We start from the raw sequence: 24,839 nt of genomic DNA on the forward strand, positions 1-24,839 counted from the left end.
ACACACACACACACACACACACACACATATACCCATACACACTCACTCTCTCTCTCTCTCTCTCTCTCTCTCTCTCTCTCTCTCACACACACACACACACACACACTCTCTCTCTCTCTCTCTCCCTCTCTCTCTCTCCATCTCTCTCTCTCTCTCACCCTCTCTCCTCCCTTTCTCCCTCTCTCCTCCCTTTCTCCCTCTCTCCCTCTCTGTCTCTCTCCCTCCCTCCCTCTCTCCCTCTCTCTCTTTCTCCCTCTCTGTCTCTCTCCTCTTTTTGTCTCTTCCTCTCCTTTTTCTCTCTCTTTCTCTCTCCTCTCTCTCCTCTCTCGTGCTGAACATTGTCCCCTTAAGCTGGCTAAAATTATGCCATGAGAATTTCCATTGGTAGAGTCCGAGGGAGATATTTCTGCCAGAATCAAGCACTAACTACTCTATGTTGAATTGAATGCTGCTGTAGCATTGTTACTGCAAGGGTCTGAGTTCTGTCACTTATACCAAGACTGAGTGATGGCACAGCTAGGACCTCAGTGGCTCACCCCTATGTGTGGGCTAAATTTTGCTTCCTCATACTAGATTAAATCCTTTTATGAATACTCTTTTCCCCCTATGCTGGTCTATTCTAGGGGTGAGGGGTAGAAGGCTTCTTACTTCTCATTGGAAGTCACAGAAGAGAATTAGAGATCTCAGGGGTGAGAAGAAATCCTCTCTCTTCTTTTAAACTGATGCTCTCCCTCCTTCACTCTAGTTTGGTGAATTGGCTGAGAGATTTATTTATATCTCAAATTCTAGAAAGGTCTTTGGACTCCTGGAGATCAGAACTACTCATTGTCCTGTCAAGTATCTTGTCTAATGCCTTGATAAAAGAGTCACAGAAAAATCCATATGACCCAGAGTATTTGCTCTTCAATTAGGAAGACCCGAATTCAAATCCAGCCTCAGACACTCACTAGTTAGCTATGTGACTCCAGGAAAGATACTTCTCTGTTTCCTCATATGTAAAATAGAGATAATCGTACCTACTTCTCAGGGTTGTCATGAGGATTAAATGAGATAGTAATTGTAAATGTTTCTCACAGTACCTGGCAAATAGTAAATGTTATAAAACTGTTAGCTATTATTATCATTAAGTGACATATAAAAAGCCTCAAGCAATTCCTTTAGTGTAATTCTTAAGGAATTTCTCAATTCTAGTCTTTAGGGAGATCTTAGCCTAATATAGTGAGTGATCCTGGAAATCACTGTCATCTTCAAGTATAAAAATTATGTAAATTTAGCAAACATTTATCATCTTTAGTATATTATCTTTTATGGATATTAAAGATACTGGACTCATTCACATTTATCCTTAGTTGCTGAGTGCCTCTACAGTTTACATTCTAAGTATTCATGTGATAGGAAGGGAATGCTTTACAGAATGTGATCAGCACCTCAAGAAGCTCAGGGCCCATCTAGGCTCATCTTCCTCTGCATTGTCATTTCTCACTTGAAAGAAATCATTCTGATCCAATATTGCCGGGCATGCCAAATGTTATAGGCAAGACCTGCTATAGGATAATTTGACATATAAGTTTTAGAATTTAATGAGATATCTGAAGATCATCTAATAGTTAACACACACACACACACACACACACACACACACACACACACACGTTTACTTAACTAGATCATAGAAAGGATATTGAGTAAGAATAAACTATTCATTTGAGTGCCATTTTCCTGACTTTATGTTGGTCATGTTGACTAACCACAGCCTGAGGGAGACCCATCCTCCCATGACTTTTGTACTTAGGCCACCAGGAAACTATATGAATGATTCAAGCCTTAGTTTCTTGAGCCAATTAAATGCTAATTTAATTTAGTTTCAGTTCCTAAAACTAAAATTTAATTTAATTTCAATTCCTAAAACTAGTTCATCCTATGTGGCAGATGTGGGATATTGGAGACTACTATTGCTTTGTAGACTTTGATTTATTTGAAGACTGATGAAACCATCAATCATATTTGTTCTACTCCTCTCCCCAAAAACATAAAGCCTTCTTGGTTTGGTTTGCTTTTTTTCAGGGTGGAAGTAGGCAATATTCTATCAAAAAATCAGAAGTGGGTGATAGTTTTCAATTTTGTATTTTTTTATTAAAATCTTTGGTTATGTATATATTTACTTTAATACATGCCATTTCCTAAGGGTTCTTCACAAGGACATCACAAGTCCATAGGACTTTGACCACTCTACAAAGCTGTCCATGATCAGTTAGTTGCATAGTTATTGCGTGTGTGTATAGAATATATATGATATGAATGATATATATATTGTGTGTGTGTATATATTATATATACACACACACTATATATATATCATTCATATTCAGACTGTAATTTATATGTGTTTCTATAATTTTTCATGATTGTCATTACCTGTTGAGTGAAAGAATATCCCAGATGTTTGAACAATCTTTTCTGTCACAGTCTGCTTTGACCCTTAATTCCTCCCCATTTGGCACCATAAATCCAAGGTCTTATCATTTCTTCCAGAGCTTATTGTAGTAGCTTTCTAAGTAGTCTATCTTTCTCCATTCTTTATTCCTACAATATTCTTTGTGAACTGCTGATGGTTTATGTTCCTATTTCTGCTTTCATTATGTTACTCTTTCCTAAATGTACTCATTATCCTAAAATGGATGTAGGGTAGGGTAGTTGTACCTTAGTCATATTCTTTTAAAATTTGCTTTGTAATAAGTTATATTAATGAAAAAATGATGTCATGTTACAATTTGTTTCTTTAAAATGAGTAGATTGGAATTTATAATAATGCACTCTTTCCTTAAGTGTATTCTAACATGAACCCTCTTTTTTGGCACAGTTACACTTTTGAACATATAATATTGAAATGTTTGAAAATATAATTTTAAGTTTGTGTGAGTTGTTAACTTTGCTTCTGTATTTCCTACTTTTGGTTTTAATTTTTTTTTTTTTAAATTACAGAGTCTTTTAAATTTCCATGGTGTTTATGTTGGATCTACAAAGGTTATTACATTTTTACTAAATAACAAAAGTACAACACGTGCCCGAGTGGAATTTGACTTATCAAACTATCAAGAATTTACATTGGATTTTAAAAACCAAGAAGGTATTTCTTTCCACTAGAATGATTATGTAAAAAAAAAAATGGAAACTTTTGAAAAAATTTTACTCATAAATTTAAATATTATTGTAATAACTTTCTTAATGACTTTAGAATAACATTTCTAGTCCCATATTAGTGACTTTTCTTGAATAATAGTTATTTTGACTTTTCAGAATTAATTGACCATTTATTATGTGCAATGCATTATACTACGTACTGTGGGGTTCACAACGTTTAAAAAGACATGGTCCTAAACCCTTTTGATTATGATATACAATCTATGAAATTGTGCATTAGTCTTAAGTATCAAGGCAACTTTATGATATACAATCTATGAAATTGTGCATTAGTCTTAAGTATCAAGGCAACTTTGAAAGTAAATATTTGATTGTTAAATTGCAGGGTACAGATGGCAGAATCAAGATAGAAAAAAATCATAACAGTGATTAAGTTGAATCTGAAAAAGTAATATTCAGAAGGGGAAAATAAAACATTTTAAACTTAGCTTGAACAATAAACCTTGGAAATACAGAATGAAGGAAGTTTAATGAGACCAGTAGTTTGTCTGAACAAGATCTGGGATTTTTAGTGGATTGAAAACTCAATATCTAAGTCAAAAGTGTGATGTGGCAGCCAAGAAAAAGCTAATGGTGGCCTCAGTCTCCTTGGAGATCTTCTAACAGAAGCTGGATGACTATTTCACATTTGTGATATAGTGGGAGATCCTTATGTATATGTATTGGACTAAATGGTCTCTGATATTTTTTCTAACTCTAAAATTATGTGATTCTGTATATCATAGGATTACATGTATTTGTTAAACTTATCTGTTGAAGACAAATTAATTGCAGAGGTCAGTTAGTATATATACTAAGGGAAAAAAATTGCAATGACTCATTATATCACCATTCCTTACAACAATGATCAAGTATGACATGACTCTAACTGAGGTGATTTTGAGAAAATTATATTTTTCCAAAAGCTCATTTAAAAAGGATATATTTTATACCTGGGTATTTTATTCCATCAGATGTATTGAGTGTTAATAAACATCTCTTTGTATTCACTTATATAATGCCTCATATATATAGCCAAGTATAACACCTTTCTCTCTCTTCCTTCCTCCTTCCTTTCCTCCCTCTGTCCCTCCTCTTTCTTTTTTCTTTCTTTCTTTCTTTCTTTCTTTCTTTCTTTCTTTCTTTCTTTCTTTCTTTCTTTCTTTCTTTCTTTCTTCCTTCCTTCCTTCCTTCCTTCCTTCCTTTCTTCCTTTCTTTCTTTCTTTTCCCTCTCTATCTCTATTGTCTCTAACTCCCTTTCTCTTTCTCTGTTTTTTGTCTGTGTCTCCCATCTACTTCTTCCCAGACCTGGGATCTCATTGGTTTAGGAAACTTTTTTTCTGATAGTCAGAGTTTTAGAGAATTTCCAGGAAAAATAAATAAATGATTTGGCCAACATCAGTCAGCCAGTCAGTATACATCAGAAGTGGTTTTTAATTCCAGGTCTCCTCATTCTGAGGTCCACTCTATCTATTACTTTATATTGCCTCATAAAATATGTTGCACATTTATTCTGTGTTTCCTAAATTGAATTGATTTTAATGTTTTATTTCGTTTTTATCTGTTCCTTTCATATATCTTTATATGTTCCTTTCATATATCTTTAATGTGAAAAAGAGAATTAATTATCTGTTCCTTTCAATAATCATGCTTAATTCTCTTTTTCACATTATTTAACCCAATATTATGCAGATAATTGCTTACATTTGGTAGAAACGCAATAAATATTTTCTTTATTACATGATATCAAGGGTTATTGGAAAGGGTTACTGGAATAAAGTGAATTAAAAAGGGAGTAGCTATGGAAGTGTCACGTTTAGGAAGTTTTCAGTTTTGAGATACTATCATTTCCTTTCAGATTCCTGGAGAGAGGCAGTTGGTAGTATAATTCCAGATAACAAAAAATGCTTCAATAGTTACTTTTGAATGTTTTCTTAAAGATTACAGAATTTTACTCTTAGGTGGAAACTTACCAGCCACTGACTCCAGTCCCCATATTCAAAAAGTAATCATTTCTGTACCTGACAAGTGGAATCTACCCTCTGATTGAAAATTTCTGAGATGAACGCTTCTGTTTCTCAAGAAAGCCTGACTTTCATATATATGAAAAAAAAAATATATATATATGAAATATAATTATTAAGAAGATTTCCCTGCATATCAAACTATCTGCATATATCTGCATATCAGACTTAAAGTTGACTCTTTTCAGCTCCACCTGGTGTTCCTGGTTCTGCCCTCAAGGGCTTTTAAAGATAAGATAGACTTATCTCTAATAAGTCTATTCACTTTTCCAGATAACAAGCCTTTCAAAGTCTTGGCTAATTATAATCACCCCCTGAGATTCTTTTCACAAGGTTAACTAACTTTAAATCTTTCAATTAATTCTTCTATGGCATGAATATAAAGACTTCACAGTCCTGATCACTTTCCTCTGGATACTTTCTGGTTAATAAATTTCCTTAGACTATGGGACTCAGAAGTGAATCCAATTTTCTAGAGGTGGACTCACTATGGTGAAACACATAGAAACTAACCTTCTTATTCCTGGAATCTTTGCTTCTTTTGGGGCTGTTAGGCAGCATAGTGGATGGAGTACTAGAAAGATTCATTTTCCTGAGTTCAAATGTAGCATTAGACACTAGCTGGGTGACCCTGGGCAAGTCATTTAACTCTGTTTGCCTCACTTTTCCCATCTTTAAAACGAGCTTGAGATGGAAATATCAAACTCTTGCTCTCCATTGCCTCTTTTATGTTTTTCTCTCTCTATCACTCAGAACCTTTTCCTCCTTTAAGATTCATACTATCTATATCTACCACTCAATCAAAATTCTGGTAGTTGTTATTTGAAGACTTCCTGGGCCCTACTCTTCTTTTTTTCAATAGTTCAATACTTGGCTCACAATTTTTTTCTTCTTTTTAAACTCTGCCCTTGTAGTACGTATTTCAACATATGTATTGACTCTTACTCAAATATCCTAACCATTCAATTTCCCAATCTGCTCATTTCCCATAACTTACTTTTTCACTTCAATTCAGCTGCTAACAAAGATGATCACATTCTGTTTTCATCACCCATGAATGCCTCAAATGTTAAAAAATTCCAAAACTTTCTTATCTGACCAAAATCTATTGTTTTTCCACCTCTTTTTCTGCCTTCTCTAACCAAAACCTACTTTTTGTCCATACTATGATGTTCAATCCTCTAATCTTTCAATTCTCTTTAAAGCCATCACTAGATACTCTCTCCTCTTTTACCCATCTTGATTCTTTGATAAACCAATTCAGTTCTACATGTCCTCTTCTTGTTCATCCCTAGCTCCCTCATAATATGTTCATTTGTGCCTTGAGTTACCTTATATACATGTGCTGCTGAAAGAAAGTGGAGAAAATTGCGCAACTGTTTTGACTTGGTGCACTACAAATTTATGTTATACAATGTTAAGTTGTATTAGAGTTGTTTAAGTTGCATAAGATTCCTTTGTAGCTCCTAAGCCTATATTTCCCTTGTCTTTGTCAATTCATTCTCCAGTTCTTCACAGCAGCATTTCGAATTTTTTTTTTTCATCTCTTCTCAGTCTTTCCATGGTTTCCTTACTCCAAACCTATCGGTTTGAGAACTCTGCCTAAAAACATGGATTGTTTATTATGAGCACCTTTTCTTCTTTCTTCATCACCTCATATCACTCATATGTCTTCTGCTATTATCTCCATCTTTACCCTTATCTCACCAAAAGAGGGACCCTTTATTTTCTTACCAATGCATAGCCCTGTATCTGCAAAAGTTTTCACATTCTCTTGGTTACTTCCAACAAATTGTACCCTCTGTAATCTGCACTCTTATTTATTCTCAGTAATTCCCTAACTGCAGACTCTTTCCTTAGTTTATAAACATGCACATCTCCCTCATCCTCAAAAACCCCTTGCTTGATTTTTCCATCCTGGCTAACTAACTACCATCCTCTATTTCTTCCTCCACTTGTGGCTAAATTCCTTGAACAAGTAATTTACAATAGAAACATCTACTTTCTCATTTTAACTCTCTACTATGAGGCTTCCAACTTCATCATTCTACCAAAAATTCTCCAAAGTTACTAATGATCTTCTAATTTCCAAGACCAATAGTCTTTTTTCAATTTTTATTCTTCTTGTCTTCTCTGCAGCCATTGACACTATCAATCATTATTTCTTCCCTGATACTCTCTTTCTCTAGGTTTTTGGGACGCTATTATTTCTCCTATTTTTTCCTTCTTAGTCTTCTTTGCTGGATCTTCATTCAGATTAAGTCCGTTAAGCACAGGGTATTCCACAGGTTCTTTCCTAGGCCCTCTTTTGCACTCCTTTTATACTACTTCACTTGGTGATCTCATTATAACATGCAAAACTGAACTCATCTTTTCTCCTAATCCTACTCCCAATTTTCCTCTTCTATAACTGAGGGCACCACCATTTTCCAAGTCTCCCAGGCTTGTAATCTAGATTTAATCTTGAACTTCTAACAATTTCTCACCCCTGACATATATTTTAATTTCGAGACCTATTGATTTCACCTTTACAATACCTCTCAAAGACACCCCTTTTTTCTCCTCTGATAGACAGTCATCATTCTAGTGCAGGACCTCATTACCTCATATTTTGCTATTATTATAATAATAGCTTGCTGAATAATCTGCCTGACTCAAATCTTTCTCCACTTCAATCTAGTCTCCATTCAATCATCAAAGTAATTTCCCTAAAGCACAGTTCTCACCATCTCAACCCCTTAAAATCCAGTGGTTCCCTCTAACTTCTATTATCTAATACAAAATCTTCTTTGGTGTTTAAAATTCTTCACAATTTACTTTTTCTATTACTTCCCACAACATATTCTTTGCCTTTTAATACTAACCGCCTTACTGCTCTGTGACAAGATGCTCCATGTCTTGAGTCTGGTCATTTTCTCTGGGTGTCTCCCATTCTTAAAATGCTTTCCCTCTCCATCTTTATCTCTTGGTTTCCCTAGCTCTGTTTAATCACAACTAACACCCATTTCTATGAGAAGTCTTTCTCATTCATTTTTGATTCTAATGCCTTTCCTTTCAATTATTTCTATTGATTCTCTATATAAATTCCATATATTTGTTTGCATATTGTCTCCTCATTGAGATTTTCATCTCATTAAGGGGCTGTCTTTTGCCTTTTTTTTTTTTTTTTTTTTGTATCCCCAGTGCTTAATACAGTGACTAGCAAATAGTGTATACTCTGTATGTGCTTATTAATCAACTTTTGGTATCTCCCCTTCCTTAGATATATTATAAAACAATCTCTTAGTGATTTCAAGATTTTGATCCTTTGATCATAGATTTCTCCTCATGGATTTGTTCTGGTCCAATTGCTCTTCTATTTTATTTTGTGAAATAATATATCAGGATTCAAATATCACTTGTTTGTACATATTTGCTTGCTTATTGTCTCCTCCATTACGTTTGAGCTGACTGAAGATAGGGAGTTTACCCCTCCCCCCCTTTTTTTTTAAATCTTCAGTGATTAACATAGTGCTTAATAAATGCTTGTTGATTAATTTACTGACATTCATCCTTCTCTTGGCTTTCTTGTATAGTTAATTTATAATTTCAATCACTTGTTTTTTAAATTTTTTTTATTTTTTGGGGGAAGATTTTTTTATGACTCCTCTTTTTCTTTATCTGCTAAACAGTACCTTTCATATAACAGATTTTTAAAATCAAAATCACTTTCAAAGAGCTTTCCTCAATTAATTATGGAAAAACAGACAGATTTCCTGGCACCATGCAGTCTGAAATTAGAACTCCTACAGCTGTTACCCAGATCTCTTCCTCAATTATATATTTATTCTTGTGATCTATCCTTTTATGCATTTAATTTCCATGTGTTTACAATTTGTTTATCTAGTGGCTTCTTTTTGTTTGCTTATATTTTATTGACACATTTTATCACATTTGGATGTATTAATGTAATCTTTTATTTTTTAAATTCCTTGAGGTTGCATAATGTATTTGTATGGCACACATGTACAGTAATGTAACATTACAAGATAATTGCTTTTAGTTATGCAATGAGGTTTCTAAAATTGCGGATTTAAGTTACCCCTCCTTTTATCTTTGATAAATGCATTTTTTATAATTCTGAACAGTCTTTAAAGATCCCATGTTTCCTCATTCATATGCTGTGGAATTAGAAGAAAACTCATCGATGGAATGTGGACTAGCATTTTCTCCCAAAGAAGTAAGTTTTTCCTTAATCTAAGTCAATTCTAAATTATTCATAACATATTTGTTTGTGTTCCAAATCAGCTGGTAATCCAAAAACTCATTTGTATTTTGATTATATTTTGTATTTTTATTGAGTATGGGCATGTTCAGCACACTGAGAATTCCCTTAAAGCAAAATAGTAAAATCCTGCTGCAGAAATCTCATCCAGGAATTGTTATGAAGTTTTCCTTTAGTAATCTTACATCCATTATTCAAATATTTCTCATGTTGGATGAAAGCACAATCCGTTTGAAATATTTTTAGTACATCAGTAGACTCACAATTTCACACATGTGTATTTTTTCCCAACAGTACAGATTGCAACTCATTTTATGCCTTTTCATCTTAGGCAATTTTTATCCATGTGTTCTCATGAATTCTTAAAAATATAATTAAACTTTATTATTCTAAATAAAAAGCTTTTTAAAAAATTCTTATCTTCTTTCTCTGCTTTCTACCGTGGGAAGAAAAAACACCACCACACCTATCTAAAAAATAAACATAGTAAAGTTAAACAAATCAGTATATTAACTATTTATTTATAAAAATATGTGATTTATTTTGTATCTTGAGATCATCACTTCTCAATAGGGAAACTTCAATGTTAGTCATCTGGTGCTCTGGTTGTTCATTGCATTGATCAGAGTTTTTAAATCTTTCAAAGTTATTTGTCATTTAACAAATTCACAAGATTGTCATATAAATTGTTTCCTGAGACTGCTCACTTCACTTTGCATTAGTTCATGAACATGTTCCATTGTTTCTCTGGAACTGTTTCATTTATTAATTCTTTTAGCACAATAGTATTCCATTAGATTCTTATGCCATTCCCAATGGACACTTCCTTAATTTCTAGTTGGCAATAAATACTTTTGTTTACTCTTTCTATAATTTCTTTGTCATATAGCCCTAGTAGTGGTATTACTAGATCCAAGGGTATAAAACATAGTTTCAAATTGCTTTACAGATTTTTCATCTCAGCATCCTCTCAAATATTTGAAATTTTTTCTTTCTTTTTTTAAACAACTTTGCTAATCTGATGGACATAAAGTAGAATTTTAGAGTTATTTTAATGTTTTAACTTTTGAGAATAATTTATGAAATAAAGGAATTAATTGTTCTTTAAAAGTTGATAGAATTGTCCTGAGAGGACTAGGACTAGGAGTTCCCCTTCTCCTAATTTATTTATTTATTTTTCTGAGATTGGTTTATTTAATTATCCCTCTATTTAGTTGTCTGCCAATTTAGATAGGTTATATTTTTAGGTGGTATTCATCTGTTTATTTTGTGTTCTAAGTTTTGTTGGTATATACTTATATATAATAAATTCTGATTATTCTTTTTATTTCTTGTGATTTCATCTTGTTTATTTGTTTTTTCCTTTTTTCCTTCTAAACTAAAAGTTTACTAATTTCTTTAGTCTTTTTTTACAAAAAGAATCAGCTTTTAGTTTTTTCTTCATTTCCATTTTTTTTTGTTTTTGGCTTTCCTATTTTTCCTCTAATTTTGAATGACTTCTTTTTTGTACTATCTTAGGTTTGTTTATATGTTGGCTTTCAAATTTTTATATGCATATTCAGTTTATTAATTCTCTCTTTTTTCTATTTTATTACTGTATTTTGGTAGGGATATAATTTCCCCCTACCATGAACAGCTTTAGCTGCATTCTAGAAATTTGAGAATGTTTCATCATTATAATTGCTTTCACTTAATTATTAATTATTTCTGTGATTATCATTTTTTTAATTTTTTTTTATTTAATAGCCTTTTATTTACAGGATATATACATGGGTAACTTTACAGCATTAGCAATTGCCAAACCTCTTGTTCCAATTTTTCACCTCTTACCCCCCCACCCCTTCCCCTAGATGGCAGGATGACCAGTAGATGTTAAATATATTAAAATATAAATTAGATACACAATAAGTATACCTGACCAAAACGTTATTTTGCTGTACAAAAAGAATCAGACTCTGAAATATTGTACAATTAGCTTGTGAAGGAAATGTGATTATCATTTTAAAACTATCATTCTCTCCTTCTGTTTACTTTAGAACCTCATTCTCTTTTTCATGATTCCCCCTCCATAATTATCTAGTCTCTTTTCTTTGCATTTCTCATGGTATTAAAATGTTTAAGATACCCATTCTGGGTTTTTCCCTCTGTGCACTATCTGTAACTGCTTTGCTGAGTTTCTCCTTAAGTTCTCCTTTTCTATTATGTTTCACTCTTAGAAAAAAATTAATAACTACAGAATATAGAAAAGAGCTCATCTATGGCAAAACTATTTCTCCACCATGTCCCTATCATGTAACTCTCTTCTCCAGGCCTTTACAAGCTCCAACATTTTCCCTCTCCTGATAAAAGCAGATAAGACATATGATTTCTTCTAGCATCAGACCCCACAGGCAACACCTCGAACAAGGTCTCCTTCTCTCTTGACAGGACATTTCTTATTATTTTGTTAAGATAAGTCACAGAAACATCAATAAATGTCATCTTCTCCCACTATCAAATTAAAGCTTTACTCTTGTCCTCTCCCTGCTTAAGTATCTTCCTTCACCTCTTCATCTGAAGATTCCCTTTTTCTTGAGACCATTGAAGTGACTTCCTGATTGCTACCCTTTGAGTTGACCAAGACACCTCACACTCTCTTTATCCTTCTTCTCTCCAGCCTCCTATTTTATAATCTAGTTCTATAAAACATTGAGGGGTGCAGTGCCATGAGGCATTTCTTAGAGCCATGAGAATATCAGACCCTTTTCTCTACCTTCTTATCTATATGCTTTTCACCGTCACACCTATTTCTTTGGGAATTTTTTTTTAGAAAGAAGCCCCTTTATGGTCTTTATTGTTGCTATTACTGTCCTTATCTTTTGCATTTTCACCCCTTTATATGGCTGTTTTTATTATTATTATTATTTATTATAGCTTTGTATTTACAAGTATATGCATGGGTAATTTTACAGCATTGACAAATGCCAAATCTTTTGTTCCAATTTTTCCCCTCTTTCCCCCTATCCTCTCCCCCAGATGGCAGGTTGACCAATACATGTTAAATATGTTAAAGTATAAATTAAATACAATATAAGTAACTGTTAGGACATGTTATTTTGCTGTACAAAAAGAATTGGACTTTGAAATAGTGTACTATTAGCCTGTGAAGGAAATCAAAAATGCAGGCAGACAAAGATATAGGAATTGGGAATTCTATGTAATGGTTCATAGTCATCTTCCAGAGGTCTTTTGCTGGGGGTAGCTGGTTCAATTCATTACTGCTCTATTGGAACTGATTTGGTTCATCTCATTGCTGGAGATGGCCATGTTATATGGCTATTTTCAAGAGGCAAAATAATCTCTTCAGGTTTGAGTTTCTTCCTCAGAATGTTTCAATTTCTTCTCTATGATTGAATATTCAGATCTTTTAATTTACGATTAAGCTCATATTTATTAGTAACATTGGACTGTATCTTGAACTTCATTGCTCTTTGCAGCATATTATTCTAGTCCCTTTGTTATTTTCTGGTAAATACGCAATAGTATGATGTTTGAATTTCTTTTCCTTTATATTTGAAGGTCTCTCTCCTTGATGTTTGCATAATTTATTGTTTCCCAATGGAAACTGCTAAATGTAGTCATTATGTCTTTGTGTTTGTAACCTTGGATTTTTTTTTTTCCTGGGGGTAATCTTATGGATTTCCATGATAGACACTTTTTTCCTATGTTCAGAAGTTCCGGGTGACTTTCCCCCCTATTATTCTTGCCTTATGACATTTCTTATTTGATTTATTGTCTTCTTCTGGAAGACTTATAATCTTTAAATTATCTCTACATGTTCTTTGAAATCAATATGTTTTATTTATATGAAAAACATTTTCTTTTACAATTACTGCTTTCTGCTTTTCTTTCAGTTTAATCTTCACTTTTACACATTTACATTTTCAAAAATTTGTTGTTTCATTTGTTTCTTAGGTAAGATTTGCACTTACAGATTCAAGTTTTTCTAGTCTGACAATTATCGCTGCTGTGCATTTCACAAATTCTGCTCTTACAATTTTCACTTCTCTTTTTGGAACAGTATGCTGTGGTTCCACACTGTCCTTAAAACCCAGAGGGAACTCTTCCTCATCTGTTGCTAAATTGCTTTTATTTATTCTGCAGTATTTATTCATTTACTAGATCTGGAGACTATATTTCCATTTCTCTTCCTGTGTGACTTAGATGCTTTATGCTTAAGGTCTGTAGGTTTTCTTCCTCTTAAAATCTTCTCCTCTGTTTTTCCTTATTGTTTGCTTTCTGAATACTTTCCCTCTGATAGTAGTTTTCTTGGATTTCAAAGTGTTGCAGCATCCTCTTATGCTGGGAAATTCACACCTCATCAGTCTTATGTTTCTGCCCTAAATTACTTTCGAAGGAAAGAACTGTTGTAAGCTGTGTGCTGAGCTCTTGTTCCCAGTTGCATCATTAAGCTCAGGCTTAGTGGAATGCCACACAACTCCTCACAAATGATGCCCTGCCCCATCCTCTCTGTTCCACACTCTGGACTAGTGGCACTAGCATGCTGCTGCAACGTGGGTTGAACAAAGCTTTACTGTTTGGAGTTTAGATCTCCATCTTATTAGGATTGGGTGGTGATGTATATGTCAGAATGTAGAATTTATGTCTATTCCAAAACCAGAAACATGCTAAGCCCTTTTTCTACTGTTCTTCTTGTTTCTTTGTGACAAATCATTGCTACTAATAAACTTCAGCCTACTTATATCTCTTATGTATCCATGAAGACATAGCTTCTTGGGCCACAATTCTGATTCTTCATGGACCATGATGTTCCACTATACACAGTAATATGAACTGTTTCTTGGTTCCTGGAGTATATGGGTGTTTTGTGTAAGGAAACAATTTGAGATGATTGAAGGTACTACAAGGTTTCTCAAATCATGGTGTAGTGGAATGATCACTGTTGCTGTTATTTGAGAATCCCGTTTGAATAAACCTAACCTTATCACTTTCTCCTTGTGTAACCAAGGCAAATCACTTAACATTGCTTATTGTCAGTCTCCTCATTTGTAAAATGAGGTTATTGGACTGAATAAAGTCTGAAGTCTAAATTTATGAACCTGTGACCTTTCTACTACAGCAGACATAGCTTGTAGATATTACAGGCTTAGATCCCGACCACCAATTTAAATTAAATATTGCAATAAAGTGAGTTTCATGAATGTTTGGTTTTCCCAATGTATATAAAATTGTTTATATTATGCTATAATCTATAAGTGTACCAATAATATTATGTCTAAAATGTATATACCTTTAATTTAAAAATACTTTTTTTTTTTTTTTTTTTTTGCTAAAAAATGCTAACCATTATGTGAATCTTCAACAAGATATGATCTTTTTTTTCTTTTCTGATCTACTCAAGTCCATCTGATATAGAAGATTTCTCTTTTGGCAATTTTATTTATAACTTGCTCATTGTTTTTTTTTTTTTTTTTTTTTTTTTTTTGAGATTGGGCTATTAGATTTCTCTCATGATTTGTTAGTTCAGATATTTTATGTTTTTGGAGCAATTCATCTAGTTCCTTTGAATGCTCATTTTGTTGGCTCAGAGTTATATACAACTATTTTTGATAATTCTTTTTATTTTATTGCCTGATGATTGTGACTTGACTTTGTTCATTTTTTTAATCAGCCAACTTACTTTTTATTGACTATTTTCTAACTTTTTTCAGTTTTAAAGAATTAGCTTTCAGTTTTATTTGCAATTTCAGTTTTTTATTTTCATGATTCTCTAATTTACCTCAATTTTTAAGAGTTCTTTTGCACTTATTTTACACTTGCCAATTCATTCATTCATTTATTTTCCCAATTTTTTATAATTAATGTACAATTCATTAATTTTTCCCTTTCCAATTTTGTTCATATAAATTTTAGGCAAAAATTTTTCTATAGATTTGTTTAACTATGTTTCTTAAATTTTTGTATGTTTTCTCATTGTTATCATTATTTTAATGTTGTTATTTTCATTATTTATTATTTACCCCACTAATTTTCATTACTCAGTTTTCATTTAGATTTATTTTATTTCCTTTTTTACCTTTTTACATTGTAAACTAGTATTATAGTGTATGCCTTAGCACTTGATCACTTTTATAAAGATACTATTATATGATGGGATGTGTTTGTATTCTTTAATATTCCCATTAAGAAGTTAGCACAGATCAGATAGATCAATATTTTCTTTCTTTTGAATCTTACTGTATTTATATATTTTAAATACTGGATCATTACATTATAGTGTTTTTTGTTTGTTTGTTTGTTTTTGCTATGATATCTTTCCTTCCTTCAACTACTTTTATTTCAAAAAAATTTTCATAATTTTTTTTCACTGTCTAGGTTGCCTTAAACATGTTTGTCTTTATTTATATAATTAATTTTGTATTGTTGCATTATTTGAAATCATCATTTAGTCAAGCCTATATTTGTAATATGATAAATGCACCATTATTATAAAAATTTTGGTAGTATAGGCTGAATTGTTTTCTCTTTCTTTAAATCTTTTTACACATGCTTGCATGGTCAGAGAGCTTTAGCCACATTGTGGTGACTTTGTATGCTTATATTCTGACACAATGACCCATGTGTGGTTGGATTACTTGGTTTGATCAGTGATGTGATTGTTGCAATTTAAATCCAATTATTGTCTTTGCAACATTTTTCAACAGTTGGGCTAAACAAACTTCAAAAACCAGTTTTCCAAAATAGTTTTAGTCACCTATAGTTTCTTATTTGATTCCTGAAGATATGGAAGTGATTAAGTGCAAAGATTTTGAGACCTATAAATAAGTATTGATTTAAATTTATAATCTCTTTCTGAATTACCTCTCAAAAAAAAAATCTTATACCATCTTTAGACACTTTAAATCCAGGTTGATTTTTTTTCTCAGAAACAATTTTTACAAGTCATTCTTTTTCAGAATAAGCTTGTTTCATTCATATTAAAAGTTTATTGAACAAATTAATTATTTTTCAGTTATTTTCTTCAATTTATTTGCTCTATCTTCACAAGCATTGGTCTCTTTTTTAGTAATTTTAACATTCAACACTTAATAATTCAACTAAATTTTTTTTAAAGCGATCAAGCTAACCAATCCCTCCAGTAAAATTTTCTTTACTGTCTACTTCATTTCTAATTTTTTTTTTTACTGACTTAAATTAGAAGCTTTCATTGCATAGTTTCATGTTTTCATTGCTCAGGGGAATACATTTTTTATTTCAGTCTCTGATTCAAATCAACACACCTAACAGATATTCCATTTCTATCACTGTAACACTTCTATTCTTTTTTTATTTTTATTTTTTTAATTTTTTTTAATTTAATAGCCTTTTATTTACAGGTTATATGTATGGGTAACTTAACTTTACAGCATTAACAATTGCCAAACCTCTTGTTCCAATTTTTCACTTCTTACCCCTCCCCCCCTCCCCCAGATGGCAGGATGACCAGTAGATGTTAAATATATTAAAATATAAATTAGATACACAATAAGTATACATGACCAAACCATTATTTTGCTGTACAAAAAGAATCATACTCTGAAATATTGTACAATTAGCTTGTGAAGGAAATCAAAAATGCAGGTGGGCATAAATATAGGGATTGGGAATTCAATGTAATGGTTTTTAGTCATCTCCCAGAGTTCTTTCTCTGGGCGTAGCTGGTTCAGTTCATTACTGCTCCATTGGAAATGATTTGAACACCTCTATTCTTTGTAGTTGTTTGCAAACCACAAATATCTGAAACAAATTTTCCATTTAAAAATTTTGCATTTTTATAATATTTTATAATGTAGATTCAGACATTCTCACTTTTGATCTTACTTTGGAGTTAATATAATCATATTAATGCCATGACTCAGGTTTACTACAAAGAAATAGAATAATTATAAAAAGCAAAATTTATTTTTAAATGATCTAATTTATACCTAAAAATAAACCTTGACTTATATGTTGAAAACATCATTATCATTATATCTAATTATATCCAATTACAGTGAGTCTTGTAATTATATTAGCAGAAATGCTAATGTAAGAAAAAACCTGTTTTGTTTTTTCTGTTGACAGTGTTTACATTAAAAGTATTCTTACTTTTGTCCATTTTGTTAAGACTTTAAAAATAAAGGTATGATAACTGTTGATAATATGAATGAAGGAACATATCACATTTACATGTGATAATAGGTAAGTATACACAGATCATATAGCAGCATGTTCAAACCTGAATTTCGACTTTTATGAAATAGAAATTGATATCATTTTAAAATTCATACTAAATCACATTTCATATTATTGAAATCTACATTAAATGTGACCTAGCTTTAATAACATCTACCTCACATAATTATTGTAAGGATTATATCAAATTAGATGATACTTATATAAACAGTTACACACTGTGTATATATATATATATATATATATATACACACATATAATATATGTATACATATAGCATACATACACGTATAGTTATATATGTGTTGATGAGTGTGAGTATAAACTCAATATTTAATCTGCAGTGCTTTGTGAACCTTAAAGACTACATGAATATGAGCTATCGATATTAGTATTTTGATTATATTAAATTAATCTTTCATCTATCTTTGAATTTTTAAACTTGCTTTCTTTCATTTTCCCTTTTCTGAGAATCTGCTCTTTTGAAGACTAGCTTTTGATCTTAATTCTCTTCTCTTTGATTTGATTTCTTCTTTAAGAACTCTAATTTCTCTAATTTATTTGATACTGAATTCTTTGCTTTTCTGATTTTGGTGACTCTTTTAGATACTCTATTGCATAGTTTATCGTAGCATCACTTATTTTATTTTTGCCTCAATTTGCTTTTGAGCTTGGCATCAAAACTCATTTTATATTGATAAGAAGTGCTTATATCTTTTTAGTTGTTAATTCCTTTCTTCTCAGTCAGCTTTTGTCCATCTTCATCACTTTGCTAATTTCTACCTCTTTGTATTCCTATTATGTAATATCCTACATACAATAAATACTTAACAATTTTTAATAATACAACATAAATTATATGGAAATATTTATTCATTTATGACTCTCAATCCCCTTTCTCCTTATTTGTTTCCTTGAAGAATGAAGTGCTTTGGCCTTCTGGATAATTTTGTAAAGTTGCTTATTGTCACTCTTTATGGTTTTAATTACTTATCTGAAACTAATCAATGTAATTGTTTTTCATTAACATCATTCTTCTCTCAATATCTATTTCCAGGTAAGCTAGCTTGCTTATATTATTTCTACTTTCTCCTTATTCTAAAGTCCTATTTGCAAAATTGCTTTGCCTAGAAAAACAAAAGCTTTTTACAATTATCCCTGGCTCTCATGCTGACCTTTTACCTTGGAATGTCTTGCCCAAAACAACTGTTCTCACAGAAAAACATGGGAGAAGGTGGCTTATTATATTAGTACTTTCTATTAACATTATTATTTCATTAACATTTCATTAACATTAACATTTTTTCTTTTAAATATTTTTTTATTTGATCCTGTTCATATTTTAAATAAGGTATCTTTGATATGTGATTAATGTCTCAATTGTACATGGGGAAAAAATTAAGAGAATATAGCTCAGAGAATTATTTGATATAATTAATAGATATAAACCTGAAACTAAGTTATAAGATCCTAAGAGTAGCTAAGGAGTGTTATATAGTCAGGATCTTGGTTGGCTCTTACTATATATATCTTTTTTTTTTTTCACTTAAAGATTGTAAATTTTATTTTCCTTTTTTTTTTTTTTAAGCAAGATTATTTATTGAGAACATCTTGTCAGGTATGGGAATGGCCAGGTTAGATTCACTGAAGATCATTATAATTAATTTTGTTCTTATTGCAAATTACTCCATATTCTTTCAATGCAACTATCTTTTTTATTTTGTGTTTTTTTTCATATCCTTAATTTTCACCTACTTTCTTCTAAAAATTATCCTTTCTTTGCCATTCCTACTTCATTTTGTTTGATGCCACTCACATAATAATCTTGGTTGGAAGGAACCTAACAGGTTATTTACTCTGATTCAGATCTGCATATATATCATCTGTATGTCCTACTCAGTGAGGATCATCTGGTCTTTGAGACCAGATTCCTTAAGCCTAAGGAATGTGAAACTGATAAAAAGGACAGAACAAACAGAAAGTATAAAAACTAACTACTATCAGTTTCACATTCCTTAGGCTTCCATTTTAATTTATAGTTTATTCTGTAATAATTTAAAAAAATCAAGGTAGACTGAGGCACGAAGTTTGAGCATGATCAATTTATTTGTAAAGTGTGAATTTACCAATAAATAGAACTTCAACTTCGTTAGCAAAACTAGGACTCTGAATGAGAGGAACAGGTCTTTTTTATTGTTTTGGAGAGAATAGAAAATAAGAAGAGTAGCATAGATGGAAGAAAATATGATTAGATAGAAAATGGGAATGAGTGCTAGCAACAACTCCTCTTTCCCTCCTGTGACTAAGAGTTGTTCTTTGTTTGAATCCAGTTGCACCTACAAGAACAGAGACAGGAAATCAGATTTCTTTGGAAAACAAACCCAATATCCCTGAAAGACAGCTTTATTAGTGGAACAATAATAGACTGGATCTCTGTCCACCTGCGTTTTAAAAGAGTAAAAGATTCCCTTGATGCAAGAATAGAACAGTAATTAAGAGAAGAACTGGATCTTTAATTTTAACGTATTACCTACCAATCAGTTAAATTTCTGAATTAAATTCAGAGACAAAGAATCATGATTTTGATAGTCATAAGATAAAATCAATTAATTGTAAATAGGATCAGTTTTAAAAAGACACAAAATCAATCTGATTATTTCAACTTCTGTAGTACTTTGACTTTATCCTAGGAAATAAATTATCATTCCTAATCTTGATCCTTTTAGAATTTCTTAGCACTTGTATTCCTTTTACTTTGTTATTATGTTATAATATGAGTGAAAAAGTACTAATATAGAAAAGGCAAGTGTCCTTCTTTGCTTCTTTCTTAACCCCTCATTGTCATTGCTAATGTGTTTATGTGACTTAGCTGTAACTCAAAAATGAGAAGACCTGACTATCAAACATCAGGGTTGAATCCATTTATAAGATGAAATAATTTTAACATTAAAAAACATTAAGCTATCCATCTTTAACTTAATGCTTTTTAATGTTAAAAATCCATCTTTAATTAAAACCTCTTAATCCCACTTATTTAATTTAAATTAAAGGCCTTTAATTTTTTGGTGGGGAAGGATCTATATTTTATTTATCTGAAACTTTGAGATTACCTGAGGATGGGAAGGTTTCTGATCAGCTACTGCCTGCCTACTTGATACTTTTAAGTCGTGTGGAAAGATTTTGTTTAATTTTTTTGTTTAATAATTTGTTTAATAATTTTTGCTGAAAATATTCCTGCTATGGGAAAGAGGACATGGAGGAGGTAGCATTGATTGGATCCTGGAAACAGCTTGTTGTGGACCTCTGATTTATTTGATTTATTTATGAAAGAAAATGTATTAAAACAATCAAAATCTGTCCATCAAGAAATACTTTAAATAGTATTAGAAAGTTAAAGGTATTCATGCCAGAGATTAATTTGTCACACGCTATATTAATTTAATCACAGATAATATATGTATATATATTTTTGTCCCTTAGGTGGCAGCATATGACTTCAGTCTTCCAATTAGTGTTAATTTTACTGAGGCAACAACACTCTCCTACATTTGTTCTACATCATATTCTTTTGACACTCAACTCTCGGCTTCTTTAATCCCGTTAACAGCCCCTTTGATACCACCATGTAATGTCAAAGCAATTGGTAGGTAAAATGAATCTTTGGAACAAAGATTTTGGATAAAAACAAAATTTCAAATGTATAGAAAGTTTTGGGATGCAATAAATTTGTATTTCAGACTTTGGAAGGAACAGAAGCTAGGTTATATGAGGTTTTTTGTTTTTTTTTTAAATATGGCACAGTCATATATTATAATTCATAGCAATGTCATAGAAATCATTAGTGCAGACAGAACAGAGGGTGCTCAGGTAATCACATCAGGTAAGTGTACTTAATTGCATTATTATTATTATTTTTTTACCTTAACTGCAGTTGCTTGTTTTCATGTTTTAAAATAAACAGTAAAGAGATATTGGTTTTATATATATCGAAAGGTTCTGTCATGCATTAAAATCAGTCAATACAAATTTATCTGCTATGTATAAAGCATTGTGCTAACCACTGGGGATACAAAGAAAGGTAAAACATAGTGCCTGCTCTCAAGCATCTTACAGCTTTATAGGGCAAATGACAAACTGTACAGGATGGAAATAACTTAAGAGGAAGGCACTAGAGTTAAGGGTGATTGGGAAAGGTTTCTTTTTGGAGGTGAGAGTTTAGTTGGAATTTGGAAGGAAACTAAGGATTTGGGCATAGATCACATCTTTTGACCATTTATCAATTGGGGCATTGCTCTTATTTTTTTTTTTTTAATAAATTTCACTCATTTTCCTCTATGTTTGATAAATGAGGGCTTATGAGAAATTTGCTTTAAAATTCTTTTTATAATTACTATTGCTAACTGTATTTCCCCCCATTTATTCTATTTTCTTTCTTCCTTCATCCTGTTGTTCCTCAAAAGAACAACTTTTGTTTTTTGCTTTTGACCACACCCTCCCTCAATATGCCCTCTTGTTTATAATTCTCCCCCTTCTCTTATCCCATTCCCTGCCTATTTTCCTTCAGGGTAAGATAGATTTCTATATCCATATTGAGTGTGTATGTTATTTCCTCTTTGAGCCAATTCTGATGAAAGTAATGTTTATTCATTCACTTTTCCTCCCCATCTTCATCTCCTATAATAGCTTTTTCTTGATTCTTTTTTTTTTTTTTTTTTTTTTTGGCAGATAATTTACACCATTTCACTTCTCCACTTCCTTTTTTCCCAGGACATTCCTCTCTCAACCCTTATTTTCATAATTTTTATTTTAGATGTTATTCCTTCATATTCAACTAATTATCTAGATAAACTCTTTCAAATTGCCACAATAATGAAAAAGTTCTAATGAGTTACTGGTGTTATTTTCCCATGTAGGAATGTAAACAGATAAATCTTAATAAGAACCTTATGATATCCATTTCCTGATTGCCTCCTTATGCTTCTCCAAAGTTCTGTATCTGGTATTTTCATGACTAATGCTTGAAAGTTCTCCATTTCGCTAAATGTCCACTTTTTCTCCTGTAGGTTTATATTCAGTTTTGCTGGGTAGGTCATTCTTGGTTGTAATCCTATCTCCATTGCTCTCCTAAATATCATATTGCAAGCCCTCCAGTCCTTTTATGCTGATAAATCTTGTGCTGTTCTGAGTATGGCTTCACTATACTTGAATTGTTTCTTTCTGGAAATTTTCTTCTTGACCTGAAAATTCCACAGTTTGGCTACAATATTCCTGGGAGTTTTCATTTTGCTCTCTCTTTCAAGAGGTGATTGCTGGGTTCTTTCAATTTCTATTTTACACTCTGGTTCTGGAATATCAGGACAGTTTTCCTTGATAATTTTTTTAAAAGTGATGTTCAGGCTCTTTTTATTGTGACTTCCAGGTAGACCAATAATTTTTAAATTATCACTTCTTAAATTATCACTATTCCCAGGTAAGTTGTTTTTCCAATGAGATATTTTACATTTCTTCCTATATATTTTTTGGTTTTGCTTTATTTTATCTTGATTTATCATAAAGTCTTCCATTTGCTCAATTCTAATTCTTAAAGAATTATTCTCCTCAATGAATTTTTGTGCTTCCTTTCCCCTTTGGCTAACTTTGCTTTTTAAAGCATTCTTTTCATTAGCTTTTTGTATTTCTTTTTGCACCACTCTGAATTCTTTTCCTAATTTTTCCTCTCTCTTATTTGATTTTCAAAATCCCTTTTGAAGTCTTCTATAGCCTGAGAACAATTCTTATTTTTCTTGCAAGCTTTGGATATAGGAATTTTGATTTTTTTATTCTTCTTCTCAGCATGTTTTGATCTTCCTAGTCACCAGAGTAACTTTCTATCTTCTATTTTTGTTGTTGTTGTTGTCAGCATAATTCCCCAGTCTGTTACTCGGCTTTTAACTCTTTGTTAAAGGAAGGTTCTGTCTCCAGGGTGGAAAGTGCATTGTCCCAAGCTTCAGGGGTTTTATGTGGATATTTTCAGAGATTCTTCTTAAGGACCTGATCACAAGCCCTCCTTTCTGTCCTGGAACTGTTAGGGGTGACCCTGCCCCACTCGTAGCTGTAAAATCTAATGTGCTAATACAACAGAGTCCTGTTCTGCTAATGACTGGGCCAGGGATTATGTGCTGGACTCTCACCCTCATTCCACAGATCCTTCCCATTGGGCTTCCAAATCCTCTCTGATGTCTGTAGGCTGGGAGGTCTATAAACTGCCAAAACTGGTGCTGATCCAGAAGTTAGTTCCTAGACCTAATCCTAATTTATTAGTTGCATATGGCCTGCACCAGGACTGCACTTGGGCTCATGACATAGATCTTTTCTTTTGACCTTCTAAGTTGCTTTTGGCTGGAAATGTTCTACTTTTTTTTTTTTTTTTGGGGGAGGGTGTTCTGATGCTCTAAAATTAGAGTCACTATTTAAAAGAATTTGAAGGAGAGGTTGGACGAATTCCTTCCTTTACTCTTTAATTTTAACTCTGCTTTCAGCTATTTCTTCTTCTATGTCTTTTGTATCAGACCACTTTTCTTTACTCATGCAGATCCGTCTTATTTCAAGCCCTTATCTCCTCTTATTTGGACCATTTCAAAAGCATCCTAATTGGTGTCCCTGTCTCAAGTCTCTTTTCTCTGCAATCTATCCTCCATGAGGCTGTTTTCTGATTTTCTGATTATGTCACTCCCCTACTTAATAAACTCCAGTGATTTTCTATTACCTTTAAGATCAAATACAGACAAATCTGTTTAGAATATTAAACTCTTTACTGCCAGACTCTAACTTATTTTCCCAAGTCATCATAACATTATTACCCTTTTTATATTTTCTGCCTAGCTAGCCTCTTTGCTATTTATTCATCACACATCACGCTCCAATTTTGCTTTTACATAGATGTTCTTTATTTGCTTGGAATGCCTGCCATCATCACCTCTGCAATTTCAAATTTCTAGTTTTCCTCAAAGCCAAACTCAAGTGCTTCCTCATACATGTGGCCTTTCTTGTGTCACCATTTGTGAATGCCTTTCTCTGCCTCTAAAATACTGACAAACTATAAGCTCACTGGGGTCAGCAATGGTTCCATTTCTATCTTTGTATCCCCAGCTACAGGAGAATGGATTAGTCCTAAGTCA

General features: G+C 32.1%; 1 protein-coding gene across 1 annotated transcript in view; it reads left to right on the top strand.

Annotated features, from left to right (window-relative positions):
* Positions 1-24,839, top strand: part of CFAP47 (cilia and flagella associated protein 47) — a 759,462-nt gene that overhangs the window by 110,352 nt on the left and 624,271 nt on the right. Inside the window, exons 20-22 of the mRNA XM_031959439.1 lie at positions 2,983-3,127; positions 9,332-9,423; positions 21,163-21,325. Of these exons, the coding sequence (XP_031815299.1) occupies positions 2,983-3,127; positions 9,332-9,423; positions 21,163-21,325 (400 nt within the window). The remainder of the gene's footprint in view (positions 1-2,982; positions 3,128-9,331; positions 9,424-21,162; positions 21,326-24,839) is intronic.

The sequence above is a fragment of the Sarcophilus harrisii genome, chromosome 3, assembly GCF_902635505.1.
Source record: "Sarcophilus harrisii chromosome 3, mSarHar1.11, whole genome shotgun sequence".
NCBI lineage: Eukaryota > Metazoa > Chordata > Mammalia > Dasyuromorphia > Dasyuridae > Sarcophilus > Sarcophilus harrisii.